Source organism: Danio rerio, chromosome 24 (assembly GCF_049306965.1).
Source record: "Danio rerio strain Tuebingen ecotype United States chromosome 24, GRCz12tu, whole genome shotgun sequence".
Classification (NCBI taxonomy): Eukaryota; Metazoa; Chordata; class Actinopteri; order Cypriniformes; family Danionidae; genus Danio; species Danio rerio.
This window is the reverse complement of record NC_133199.1, coordinates 3,474,792-3,488,641: the sequence shown is the minus strand read 5'-3', so window position 1 is coordinate 3,488,641 and position 13,850 is coordinate 3,474,792. Positions and strand designations below refer to the sequence as shown.

Sequence of the window (13,850 nt, the reverse complement as noted above, 5' to 3'; positions counted from 1 at the left end):
TTTTGTGCTATAAATGTAAGAAAGTGTGTGCATGTCTTTTAAAATAATAATAATAATAATAATAATAATAATAATAATAATAATAATAATAATAATAATAATAATAATAATAATAATAATATCGTTTTAATAAATAATAAGATATTATTATTATTATTATTATTATTATTATCAGTATAATTCATTATAACCATTAACATGCCTCATTTGTATATTTAAACATAAATATTTTAGAAATTTTGTAATACATGACATGTTTGCAATTCTAAATGTAATCACTGAACCGGGGAAGTATGATAATGAGTCATAACTACTACCCAATCAGGCGTTTACGATTATCGGTGATTCGGATTAATTTTTCCTCCAGATTTTTATGGTGGATTTCCATTAGTATATCAGGTTACAGCAAACAAAACAGACAGTACAAAAATGCATATTATGAAAGAAAAAATCCATCCTAATTTTCAAACGCAAAATCGGCCGAAGGAAAATAAAACTCATGTCATTTATTTTATTTTTATTTCAGTCATTAACAACAGTTTATAAGCTGTCAAATATGTCGAACCAAATATTTTCTTCGAGCTAACCCGCTGTGCGAATATGAAAAAAAAAAATCTGCAAAGACTCTTGTGAACGCGCAGAGGGGGCGCGGCTTAAACTGACGTCGCTTGCGTAAACCTTGAGTCAACATGTCGGGAAGCGCTGTTATCAGAGTTTTATCTCATCTAAGCAAAACATCACAGTTTCTACAAGCGAATAAGACGAACTGTGTGAATGTAAGACGACCATTCACTTCAAAGCTGCAAGGTAGCATGTTTTCAACTGTCCATTATCCCGCTAACAGTGCACGCGCACACGACACGAGTGCGGACTGATGATGATGATGATAATAATACAGTATCATCAGTGTGCAGGAATGTTTTAATACTCGAAAAACGGGTGTACAACTGCTTACTTTGACATTTTAGCACTTCAGTTGATGACATACGTTGATGGAGACATTGTTGTTTTCCATAGGAGACAGTAGATGATATTTAGCAATTAGCAAGATGTTGTGACTGCACACCTGTTTGATTATCTTTTATACGTATACACACAAACACACATGCATATGCAGTATATAACTTAAATATATATAATAAACAAGTAAATTTAGTTTCTTACTAAATTCTTAAAGGATTAAGAAGTTACTTGTTAACCCATTTGCCCTTTGACAAGTCAGATAACGTATGATTTCAGTGTTTTGTTAATCATATAATCAAGTTGAACATTGATCCAAGTGATGAATTTAGCTTTGGTGCTGTTTTTAAATGGGATTATTATATAGTTGTAGCTTAGATTTAAATAAAATAATTTCTCAGAATACAATTGAAATTGGTTAAATGATTGTTAAGGGTGTAAATATTACTTTACACTAAATGAATTTCTCCTTGAATGCAGGTGAAGGTCGGATCAGACCACTAGATGGCGTTAAAGTCTTAGATCTGACAAGGTAGGAGTCCCTCATTCATATCAAATTCGCCATTAAATATAGAAAAAATATGTTATTTGATAGTGAATATTTATATATATATTTTTTTTTGCTTTATGGTTTTTATGCAGGGTTTTGGCTGGACCTTTTGCTACTATGATATTGGGAGATTTAGGAGCAGAAGTGATCAAGGTTGAGCGACCAGGTATGTGCAACATTGTGGTAAAGTTATTAAATGTATTTTTATTTATTTTATTTGTAATATTTTTTTGACGCCACAATAACCATGATTTACTTCAGAATCAAATCAGAATTTGGTGGACTAACTGTTTTTCAATCACAAAAAAACTGAAAACTTTTATTATAGTTTTATACTTTAACCTTTTCAACTAAAATAAATAATTAAATACATCATTTCAATATTCTTTTTCATTTCAAATCAGGTAGAAAACTTTCTATTTTATTAAAGTAGACATCTGCATTTAGGCTAATTTACTTTCAATGTTTATACAATAAAAATTCTAATTTTAATGTCACATATAACTGTTATGCCTTGAGCTTTAGCTTTAGAGGAGGTTGTCATTCCCAAAATATGCTAGTATTTTTGCTCACATTTATTTATTTATTTAAATTTATTTTATTCTATTTTATTTAGTCTGTCTGTCTGTCTACATATAAATATATTGTTTATTATTATTATTAATAATTATTACTATTTGTTATTTGTTTGGAAAATCTGTTTTTCAATTACAAAAATACTGAAAACATTTGTTATTCTGACTAATTTTTCCTAAATAAGTAAATACATAAATAAATTCATTTTTTTTTAAATAGGAAGAAATTTTATTTTATATTATTTCATTTTATTTTACTTGTAGTATATCCAGAGAAACTGAGAATTTTGTGGTGGTCTTTAGAGTAATCTGCCACCATAGTAAATAAAAAATAAATACATATGTCACATTTTATTATCACAAAAATTGAAAGACTGTAACATCACAGAAGACACCTGCATTTAGGCTAATTTGCTCTATCTATCTATCTATCTATCTATCTATCTATCTATCTATCTATCTATCTATCTATCTATCTATCTATCTATCTATCTATCTATCTATCTATCTATCTATCTATCTATCTATCTATCTATCTATCTATCTATCTATCTATCTATCTATCTATCTATCTATCTATCTATCTATCTATCTATCTATCTATCTATGAAGGAAGGAAGGAAGAAAATCATCTTTGCTTACCTGTTGAATGTAGTGAAAGAGATTTAGCACTGTGCCCTCAAAGTTCATATATTAATTTAGCACACATACACATCAATTCATCGTTTGACTAAGCGTGCCACTAGAGCAAATATTTTGAGGTTGATAATGCTATTTTCATGTTAAATGCTCACACTGTAATGATATTCATCATATTAAATGCTTAACGTCATGTAGAACTGATTCTTTGTTTAGCTCTTGCAGTGTGTGTTTCTGATCTCTGAATGTGTGACAGGCTCCGGAGATGACACGAGAGCTTGGGGTCCTCCATTTCTGGGTGAAGAGAGTGCTTATTTTCTCAGTGTGAACAGGAACAAAAAGGTATAATCCTTGTTTTTGTAAATGTTGTATTTATACAGTTGAAGTCAAAACAATTATTATTATTAGCCCTCTTGTGATGTTTTTTTTATTTTTTTATTTTTTGGCAAATGTTTAACCGATTCAGGAATTTTTCACAGTATTTCCTATAATATTTTTTCTTCTGGAGAAAGTCTTATTTGTTTTAATGGAGCTAGAATAAAAGCAGTTTTTAATTTTTTTAGGTTAAAATTATTAGCCCCCTTAAGCAATGTTGTTTTTTAATTGTCTACAGAACAAACCACTGTTATACAATGACTTGCCTAATTAACCTGATTGACCCAGTTAAGCCTTTAAATGTCACTTTAAGCTGAATACTAGTATCTTGGAAAAATTCAGTTGGGTTCCCCTTCCTGTTCATGATGTTTTTTTTTATATAATTGCAGAGCATTGCTGTTAACCTTAAATATCCAAAGGGGATCAAAGTTGTAACTGAGGTAAGTACATCACACATTTTGTTTTGTTGTTGTTTGATTTATTTTGTTTTGCTCACCTTGCCTGTATATACACTACCTGACAAAAGTCTTGCCACCTATCCAAGTTTTAGGAACAACAAATAATTACTTCACTTCTAGTTGATCAAAAGTAGACATCTGCATTTAGACTCATTTGCTTTTAATGTTTATACAATAACATTTGTAATCTTTATTTTATATATGACTTACACCTTTTGATTTAAATACATTCCATCTTTTTTATTTTGTTTTGCACACCTTGCCTGTCTCACTTCATTGTCTTTTTTTGTCAGCTTGCCAAAATCTGTGATGTTCTTCTGGAGAATTATTTGCCCGGGAAGCTGGGTGAGATGGGACTTGGGTACGAGGAGTTGAGGAAAGTGGCGCCGCGGCTCATCTATTGCTCTATAACAGGTGCGCACAGTTTTCACAAGATGCCAAAGCATCAACCTTATACTATTTTAAGATTTCTGCTTTAGTTATGACAAAGCGGCTTGATTTCTTTTTTTGTAGAAACTGTGTACAAACTTTATATTAGGGTACAGTTCTCACTATTAATAAACTACTGACTACGACTTTTATAGGTTAAGAAACTCGTAGTTTGCTGCATATTAATAGTCATTAAGGTAGTAGATGGGTTTAGGTATTGGGTAGGATTAGAGATGTAGAATAAGATCATGCAGAATATGTCATGTATACGCACTAATGAACTGGAAGTATTTAAAAAATAGGCAGGATATAAGACACTAGTTAATAAAGAGAATTGTTATTTATAATAAAGCATTGCTGAAACTGCAAGTAATATTACTTCTGAATACTGTAGTTAAGATTTTTTTATTTAAATAATATATTTTTTTACATTTCAGAAGACTAAATTAGGGGTTAAAAATTAATGATTGATAAAAAAATATTATTTCATGAACTATATATATATATATATATATATATATATATATATATATATATATATATATATATATATATATATATATATATATATAATTATAAATTGGCATGTTATATTGGAGTTTTTTGGGGCATTGGGGGGCATTTTAATAAGCTTAAAATACATTATTATTATTATTAATAATATTATTATTGTTGTTATTATTATTATTATTATTAAATAAAAATAAATACATTTATTTATTTATTTATTATAAATAATTAATTAAATAATTAATAGTAAATAGTTGCTGCCTCGGAAATTTATTAATGCCCCCCCTAGTGGACCAATAATTTTGCCCCAGAAAACTTTATAGCCAAAAGTAAATGTTATTGCATCTTCATTCCCGTCATGTTTTTAGATGTGTGTTTGTTATTTTATCATTTATAACACGTACACAAGGTATCACACCAGGCATGCTTAAACTCAGAGGCAAAAAGGTTAAAGTTCATATAAATCATAGTACTGTAAATGCAAAGGCCAAAAAAATAGTTTGCATTAATGGTCTTTTATTTGCACAGCATTTCCAGTTTTACTGAGAATTTACTAATTCATTTAATTGCCAAGAACATTTTGATAGTTTTTTAGTGGTTTATCCATTTAAGGTTCACTAAATATAAACATAAGAGTTCAATTTCTGCATTTTATCAAAAGAATAAAACTAGATCAGGGATGTCCAAACTCAGTCCTAAAGGGCTGGTGTCCTGCTGAGTTTAGGTACAACTTGCTTCAACACACCTGCCAGAAAGTTTCTAGTATGTCCAGTAAGAGCCCGATTAGCTGCTTCAGGTGTGTTTGATTAGGCTTGGAGAGCTAAAGTCTTGACACTGGCCCTCCAGGACCGAGTTTGGACACCCCTGAACTAGATGAATTGTTTGCTTTATTCTGCACACACACACACACACACACACACACACACACACACACACACACACACGCGTATATAAATGGCAAATTAGTTTTTGCTTTCTTCCGTTTTATTTGAAGTATATCGGGGCCTTTATGCTGTCTTTGATTTTTGAGCTTACTTTGTATGGTGTTGTACCTGTGCTGCAGAATGCTTGGGTTAGACTCAGTTGAAGCACGCTTCCACAAAAAACCTAAAAGCAATGTAAAATCAAGGTAAACTGTGTTTTGAGTGCACTTTTCTCTTACGTCTGCTTTTGAAAAGGCTATTGATTGGGTTTAGGTCAGTGGTTTACTGGTCAGGTGACCTATATCTTCTTTTAGACTTGCACAAGAAGTACGTGTGCATGAAACGTATAACTAAATGTACCCTATGTAAGATTTCAGATTGTCAGAAATGTAGACAGCACCCTCTAGTGGATCTCTCATCTGAAACGTGGATTGAAATGTACCCGGAGTAACATATTTTATGTTTCGCCAAAAAATGTAGGCTGAAGCACATATTTCCAGAGCCTGGGCTGTAAAAATAGGTTGTATTAAGCGTAACGCATGCCACAAATTTAATGCTGACAGCAGGATGCGGCCTGCCGAGAACTGCAGATGTAAACTAATGCAGTCTATGACGTGAATGAACAGAGAAACGTTGTAAGTTTGCATAATTGGAGGAACAAAAAGCCAATGTGTTCTTCATTACATTTTACGTCTCCAGTTAAATATGTTAAAACTTAGCTTAACTCTGTACTGTAGACACCGTTATGCTATTCTAAATCTGGCCTGCTTTTAACCCATAAACCCTAATGTTTTCAGTCGTATGGTCCTTATGAAAAGGCTAATTTACTTTACTGTCTGATTTTTTTCTCTTCCTTTTTTAATCGCGCTCATAAAGGAAGCCACTCTTGACTTGAAAATTGTTCTGCAGCCACGCTAATCTGAAGCGGATGGGCACTGTCACCACGCTGGCTGCTCTGGTGATTGCTTTCACGTGTCAGGCTCCCATAAATCCTGCAGTCAAGTCACACTTGATAAGGAAAGGGAAATCAGCATTTCTGTATAGCCGCTCTGTCAATGCTGCTATATAAAGACGCCAGTTTTGGTCAAACTACCATGCATTTCTTTGATTAAGAGTGTGTATATAATATTTTACCACCAGATGCATCTGGATTTAATGCTTTTTAGAACTGTCAGAAATGTCTGCTTTTAAATGAAAGTTTAAAAGTTAAATTATAACATCTATCTGCATGCAAAAAAGTTTGGCAAACTATAAATATAACGTAAAATATGTTTGCGTCCACACTGATGAACATTAACGATCTGGTTATTTTTAGTTTATGCTTTTTCAGTCTGCATTACCCCTTTATAAACAGCAGGTGTCCTCAATGCACTACTAACCAGTGAGTTTTTATTAAAAATGTAATAATCTAATCAAACAATTTAGCGATTGTAGTTGTTAGACTTGTTTTCTAGATGGTCATTACTGCTAAATAATATTTGAAACGAGGGCTTTACGTCAATCAGCTTCTCCACAATGTTGTCAGTAGCTTTAAATTTTAAGAGCCCTTTATATTTAAATGGATTCTAACTGGCTGCCAGTTGTTTATTATTTGTTAGCTGGGAAAAAATCGTTCTGAAAGTGATCCCTATGATCTTGGACCCTATTATACGGCACAAGGAGCACAGTTAATTTTCTGTTCTTTAACACATTGCTTATCACATACACAGGGATGCGCAGCAGCACAGAAATATCTTTAAATATGAAAAATTAAATGCTAGAAATGTAAAAGATTTTTATTCTAAACATAAATATAAAAGGCTACCTCCTCCAATGCCCTCTTCACCTCAGGAAGCTTTGGTGAAATCTGCCTTTTCTGTAGATGGTCTGTTATTGGGGTTCACAATCTCGGTCCTGGAGGTCCGGTGTCCTGCAGTTTATAGCTCCAACCCCAATCAGACACACCTGGGTTAACTAATCAAGCTTTTACAAGGCTTTTTAGTAACATCCTTGCATGTGTGTTGAAGCAAATTGGACCTAAAATCTGCAGGACACCGGACCTCCAGGATGAAGTTTGAGAACCCCTGCTCTATAATCTTGCGCACATGCATGCCTGCTTGCTAGCGTTCAGCTTTTCTGCTTACAAAATCCACCATGTAAATAGCGAATCTGCTAGGTCCAAACACAATTTGCTCTTAAAGGGCAGGGGAGATGACACTCTGATTGGTTTAATGCATGTTACACCCATAACTCCTTAAGAAAATAAGGACAACCCTTTCAGAGAATGCGCTGAGTTCGCAGACTATTTTTCCACTTAAAATAGCAAATGTGTATCGTCACCATGTGCTTAGATGTTTAAAATAGAGCCCGATGGTTCTATATGTATTTATTGTTATAGCTGTGGCCTGATCTTTGCTGCTGTTTTAATTCCAGATTGATATTTATCATTATCATGCTTGGTGTGAACACGCCTTTACAGTATGTTGGTGCTCTTCATACATATGATGCAAGTTTTTGCATTGTGTCAACATTTCAATGGCATATCTTGTGCTTTACAATGAATCACAACTTTTTTTACTTCAGCTGTTCCCTGTAAGATCACAAATCACAGCCAAATTCCCATGTCTCTCACTGCTTATAAAGACCTGGAGGCGTAACCCACAAGACCTCATGAAATTGTGGATGCTGGACAGTTAAATTGGAGTGATTTACCATGCTCATCCCGAATCGCTTAATCTTCCCCTTGTGAGAGAATTTTTCACTTTCTTCTTGAGTGTAAAATCAGTCTGGAATGCTTCTCAAAACGTGCTGTTTGATTTATCAGACTCTAATGTTCCTCTGACTGGGATTTTGAGGACAAGGATCTCTAATCGGCTGTCGTCATTGTTCCTTTTGTGTGTATTTATACCGCTTTGGCTGCTTAAAGGGATAGTTCACCCAAAAATAAAAATTACTTTGCTATTTACTAGGGGTGTCAAAATTAATTGTTTTTTTCAGTGCACCGTGATGCAGACGCGGACAATTCGGTATCGGTTCAGTAATAATCATAACCGGTTATTATGTACTGACGTCATTCATCTCCTATGCACTCTGTCGTGGGGGAGGTGAGCGCGAGTATTTACAACACTCAGGCAACTCAGGGCCGGCCCGTGGCATAGGCACCATAGGCAAATGCTAAGGGTGCTGTATATCCAGGGGGGCGCCAGAAATGAGCGCGGTTTAGTTGGTTTTGTTTTCGATGTTCCTGACACACATTCAGTTATAGACGGCATTAACTCAAAAACCTCTTACCCTAAAAAGATCTAAAATGTGTTTCCTACAGAAAGACAAAGCTGGTTATGTATCACAGCTGTCGTTCTTTTTTTCCGCTCGACATTACGAGCACTGCTTCGTTTAAGCCCTCGAAATATGTGCTTAGCCGGGAGAGCTCGCGCTGAGAGGAGCTCTCAGTAAGGGACCGTCGGAAAAGTGCTTCTTTTTTTTTTTCGTTTTTCTGCTCCGCTCAGCGCAAGCTCTCCCTGTTGCGCGGGCTTAAGTGTGTGTGTGTGTGTGTTTGTTTCTTTGGTTCTGTCTATGTTTGTGTATGTGTTTGAATGAGAGACAGTGCGGTGCTGTGTGTCTGTGTGTTTATACAGACAGCTTGTTATAGCCTCTGCCCTAAAATATAACACTGTATATGGAAAGCATCGTCAATGCACCGAGATATCGAATTGAACCGAATCGATGGCATGATAATCGTAACCGAACCGTGAGACCAGTATAGGTTCACACCTCTACTATTTACCCTCCATCATGTGGTTTTAAACCTTTTTGAGTTTCAACAAGCAGATATTTTAAAGAATTCTGCTTGCTGGCACACATTGACTTCCGTAGGTGGAAAAAATACTATGTCAATGAGTAATATCATTCATTCATTCATTCATTCATTCATTCATTCATTTTGCTTTGGCTTAGTACCCTTTATTCATCAGGTTTTGCCACAGCAGATTGAACTGCCAACTATTATAGCATATGTTTTACAGTCCAGTACTGGGAAACATCCTTTCACACTCATTCAAACTCATACACAATGGCCAATTTAGTTTATCCAGTTCCCCTATAGCGCATGTGTTTGGACTGTGGGGGAAACTGGAGCACCCGTAGGTAGCCCACGCAAATGCGGGGAGAACATGCAAACTCCTTACAGAAATGCCAACTGACCCAGCTGTGACTCGAACTAGTGACCTTCTTGTTGTAAGGCGACAGTGCTAACCACTGAGCCACCATGTCGCACTGGGTAAAATCAATATCAGCAATTTCCAACATAACTTTTTTTCTGTTCAATTGTAAGTCAAATGGGTTTTAAACAAGTATAGGGTGAGTAAATGATGACAGATATTTAGTTTTGGGGTGAACTGTCTCTCTGAGTCTATGGATGTTAATAATTTTTAATGCTTTCAGATGAATTGGCGTATTAATCCTATTAAATATCCTGGATAGTAATCTCCAACTTTATCAAATTGAATCATATTAAAGTCGAAACAAAATAATCGTTTCCCTTGTGATTAGATTTGGGCAAAACCTAATTAGGTTTATATGGACTGTAATACATATGGGAGATATGAATTTAGATTTTAGGATTTCCGTGTTATCTGAATTATCCTTTATAAAATTTAAACCACATTCAATTGAAAACAAAATAACATTAGAACTCTGAGCATTTGTATAAACTGACACAGACACAGAGTACAACATTACTGTAAGGGGAATTTCACCAACAGCTTGAATTTGTTCTAAAGGCCTCTGCTCTTTTTCTTCTTTTTTTTTGTGTAGCTATAAAACAAACAAACAAACCGTGTGCTGCAGTTATCTAAAATAAAAATATTAAAATTATCTAACAATGACACAATTATATCTCTACACACACACAACATTAGTAGCTTTCTCAAATATTTTTTCAAGTGTATTATTGCGTAATATAGATTTCTCAATATTAATTTGTTTTTATTGTGGTTTGTTGCACTTTTGAACAATTTATCTAATTATTATGAATTTCTTACATACATAGCCTTCAAATTGGGAGTGTAAGGATATATATATGTATTTTGTGCAATGTATTTTGGTGCATTTAAACAAAACAAATTTATTAAACAGATATGAATTTAAAAGAAAGATTTGTAAGGGGTGTTTTGTATATGCTGAGCACTGTATTTATGTGTGTGTGTGTGTGTGTGTGTGTGTGTGTGTGTGTGTGTGTGTGTGTGTGTGTGTGTGTGTGTGTGTGTGTATATATATATGTATGTGTGTGTGTGTGTGTGTGTGTGTGTGTGTGTATATATATATATATATATATATATATATATATGTGTGTGTGTGTGTATGTATTTTTTTAAATACTCAAAATAATGACATAAGACTAAATAAATAAAATGACTAATAATAAATGCAATGACTAAGGTAAACTCTGGTGGAGTTGTTCTATGGCAGATCTTAAATGCTCAACAGAGAAAGAAAAATTGTACAGTGTTCCTTAAGCTGTGTTCACACCAGACGCATGTTCCGTGAATAAATCTTGCTGATTGGAAATAGCCACTTAAATATTTTGATTTTACTCTTCATTCACGCGTTAAATTCACTTCACAATAGACGTGGATTCACGTTATGGGCAGGGGCTTCTGTTTAGTTTAATTACTAAATGGTTAACATTTTAATGAGAGAGTAGCTGTGCTTTAAGTGCTTTAGGAAGGCTGAAAAACTGCGTATATTCATTCGGCACCTCTGTCTTGAGGCCACTAGATCCTTTCTGAGGTGCATCCTGCTCTATGAGTTCATCATCTCCAGAAATATACCTGGATGATGGAGGCTTTCAGCGGTGCTTCCGATTGACCCAAGCCCATTTTGATCAGCTGTTCTCCTGTGTCGGTAGGAGGATTTCCCTTCGAAACACCAACAATAGGTGCTTTTACTAGAGCAAGCTTCTAATTGGTTAATGCAGTGCAAAAGTCTGAAAGTTCAGATTTTCCAGCTCGAGCGAATCAAACGAAAATTTTAGCTCAATTTTGCAGGATATCTATTTGCGTCTTTGCATTGACTTAACATGTAAATCACTCGCGCTTGATGCTTCATCTGGTTCTGTTGTGAATGCATGTATGAATGCATGTGTATGTGAAAATGCCTTGTTAGTGTTGTTAGAGTCTTCTTTATATGTTTCTTTGCTTGATTGAAATGTTTTACTCAGCACTTGAGGTTGAAGACTTTAAATCTTTGCTTTAAGAAAATATCATTAGCTGTCTCCTGCGCCTCCGCTTGAACTGTGATTGATTACACACCCCAATCAGGAAAAAGGGAAGCCATTCATTTGGTATCTCACATGTTGTAGCAGTTCTTGTCTAATTTATTTGTAATTTGGGTCCTGCATGTCTTCAGCTGATTTATTGAAATCCTTCAGTTTATTGCTTCAGTCCCGAGGGGGCAAACTTGTGGTCCAGTAGCAATTTGGGGGTGACCCATTTATATAATTCATTTATTTTCTTACGTTTTGGCCCAGTTTCATCTGGAAGCAGCACTGCTGCATAACCTTTACTGTACATTATATCCCTGGACTCTTAAACATATGACTTGGCAGACTAAAAACATTTTTGATATAAGACATCATTTAAATTCTGCTCCAAAAAAGATGTCTTAAATAGGCGATTAATCAGATGTTGACACCGGGACTGTCAGGAACTGTGGGATTTATTTTGCATAGCTAGTGTCAAAATGGTCATAATTAGGTCCTTTTATGTTAAAAGATTAATCTTAAAGTATTATATTTCGTTGTTTGCTACAAATACTCATTAGAAATATTAATAAGTGTATTTTTAAATGCTTTTTTCAATGTGATTTTTATTGGTTAACCGCATGTAATGCTTGTTTTTAGCTTCTCTTGATTTCTGACACGTCACACTTTACAATAGTTACAGTACTAATTTCTTTAAAGATCCCTTGAAATGCTTTGAAATTTTTTGCCATTTTTTTATTAAATGTTTGACGTAAACTAAAACACAAAGAGAGGGCGGGAAATAAAGTAGCTCCTTCACTTAAAAACAGCCAATAGTGCAGTGCTTCATTTGTCAATGAATAATATCCGGAACAAAACCAAGAAATAAAAGTTACTGTGATCGATGTCCACCACACAATTTCAGTGTCCTGGAACATGATGCACTGTAATTATACGGTGATTCTGAATGGTCTTCATTTATTTTGTGCCATATATACTGTTAACGTAATGTTTCAATCGTGGATAACAAAGAAACATGTACCTTCAAACGTAAATCCTATGAAGCATCACTATACAGTTTACTAATACCTCTGACAGATAATTAAATGACTCGCTATGTATTACCTTTAAGAGTCCACAGTTACCGCCTTCATCATATTTTCTGGCTGACTTGAGTCTCTTTGCTTCTCTGTCCTCCTATCCGATGTGTGTACCCTGATATAAAGCCATGTTTGCATGGCACTGCGTGGCGTGTTGTTGGCGCGGCGCATCCAGTGTGCGACCTCCTTTACTATGGTCTTGCTGCAAATTGGAATTGGAAAACAGTAATAATAAAAATGTTTAATATGAAATGAAAATATTTGTAATCATAATAAATAATTGATTATTATAAAAATATTTATAAAATATAAAAAGCTTTTTACATCATGTCTGTTACGGCTCAGGGGTTCAGATCGAGACAGATCGTGTTTCACACACACACACACACACACACACACACACACACACACACACACACACACACACACACACACACACACACACACACACACACACACACACACACACAGTCTAGTTTGGTAAATGGGAATAATCAGGCTGGGTTTGTACACTGATGATTAAGGAGAAGAACCACCACACAGGCTGCTGTTCCTCCTCTGGAGATGTTTGAGGTCCACAGAAGCGACAAAGCTCCTCGTTTGGTTTTATTATTTGGGTTTAATTTCTTTACAGCAAATTAAAGAGGATTAAGTGGCGTCTGAGAACGCGAGTTATTCTCAGCATATGCCCTTCATTAGAACACACCAATGTGTTGAGGTCTGGATGCCTTTCACATCGAGTCAAAGCTGGCAGGGCATGCAGGATCCTGGGCTGTTTTATGAATGGATCCAGTGCTACTACTAGTTAATGATGCTGTCAAGTATTATTTTTTTGTTTGGTTTCATTAAAATGCTTTTGTACAAAATAAGTGGTTGGAACATATAAGGATGTTTTACTTTGAAATTAATACATTGTTTTCTCCATTTATGTTGCCACTGTTGTTTCTAAAACCTGACCTGACACTTAAGGATGTTTTTTTGTGTAATTTCTGGTGGAAAAGTTGAAAATTATGAATCAAATTCTGGCACTTTGTAATGAATAGATTCACAATCCGTAGGTTTTTCTTTAGCCCGTCAAATCTGCTGATATTTGACAATTCTATGCAGAAATAGC

At 34.5% G+C, this 13,850-nt stretch overlaps 1 protein-coding gene and 1 long non-coding RNA gene across 21 annotated transcripts in view; one reads left to right on the top strand and one right to left on the bottom strand.

The window, feature by feature from the left end:
* The window catches only part of sugct (succinyl-CoA:glutarate-CoA transferase), a 301,335-nt gene that overhangs the window by 37,099 nt on the left and 250,386 nt on the right, over window positions 1-13,850 (top strand). For 8 of the 20 annotated variants that reach the window (XM_068217106.2, XM_073940524.1, XM_073940525.1 and 5 more), the window contains 5 exons: window positions 1,441-1,492; window positions 1,603-1,676; window positions 2,981-3,066; window positions 3,489-3,539; window positions 3,851-3,971. In XM_068217106.2, coding sequence (XP_068073207.1) covers window positions 1,628-1,676; window positions 2,981-3,066; window positions 3,489-3,539; window positions 3,851-3,971 — 307 coding nt within the window. In that variant the 5' untranslated portion in view covers window positions 1,441-1,492; window positions 1,603-1,627. 20 annotated transcript variants of the gene reach the window in all.
* The window catches only part of LOC141380807 (uncharacterized), a 35,625-nt gene continuing 32,489 nt past the window's right edge, over window positions 10,715-13,850 (bottom strand). Inside the window, exon 3 of the long non-coding RNA XR_012399665.1 lies at window positions 10,715-12,938. This is a non-coding gene — a long non-coding RNA (uncharacterized lncRNA). The remainder of the gene's footprint in view (window positions 12,939-13,850) is intronic.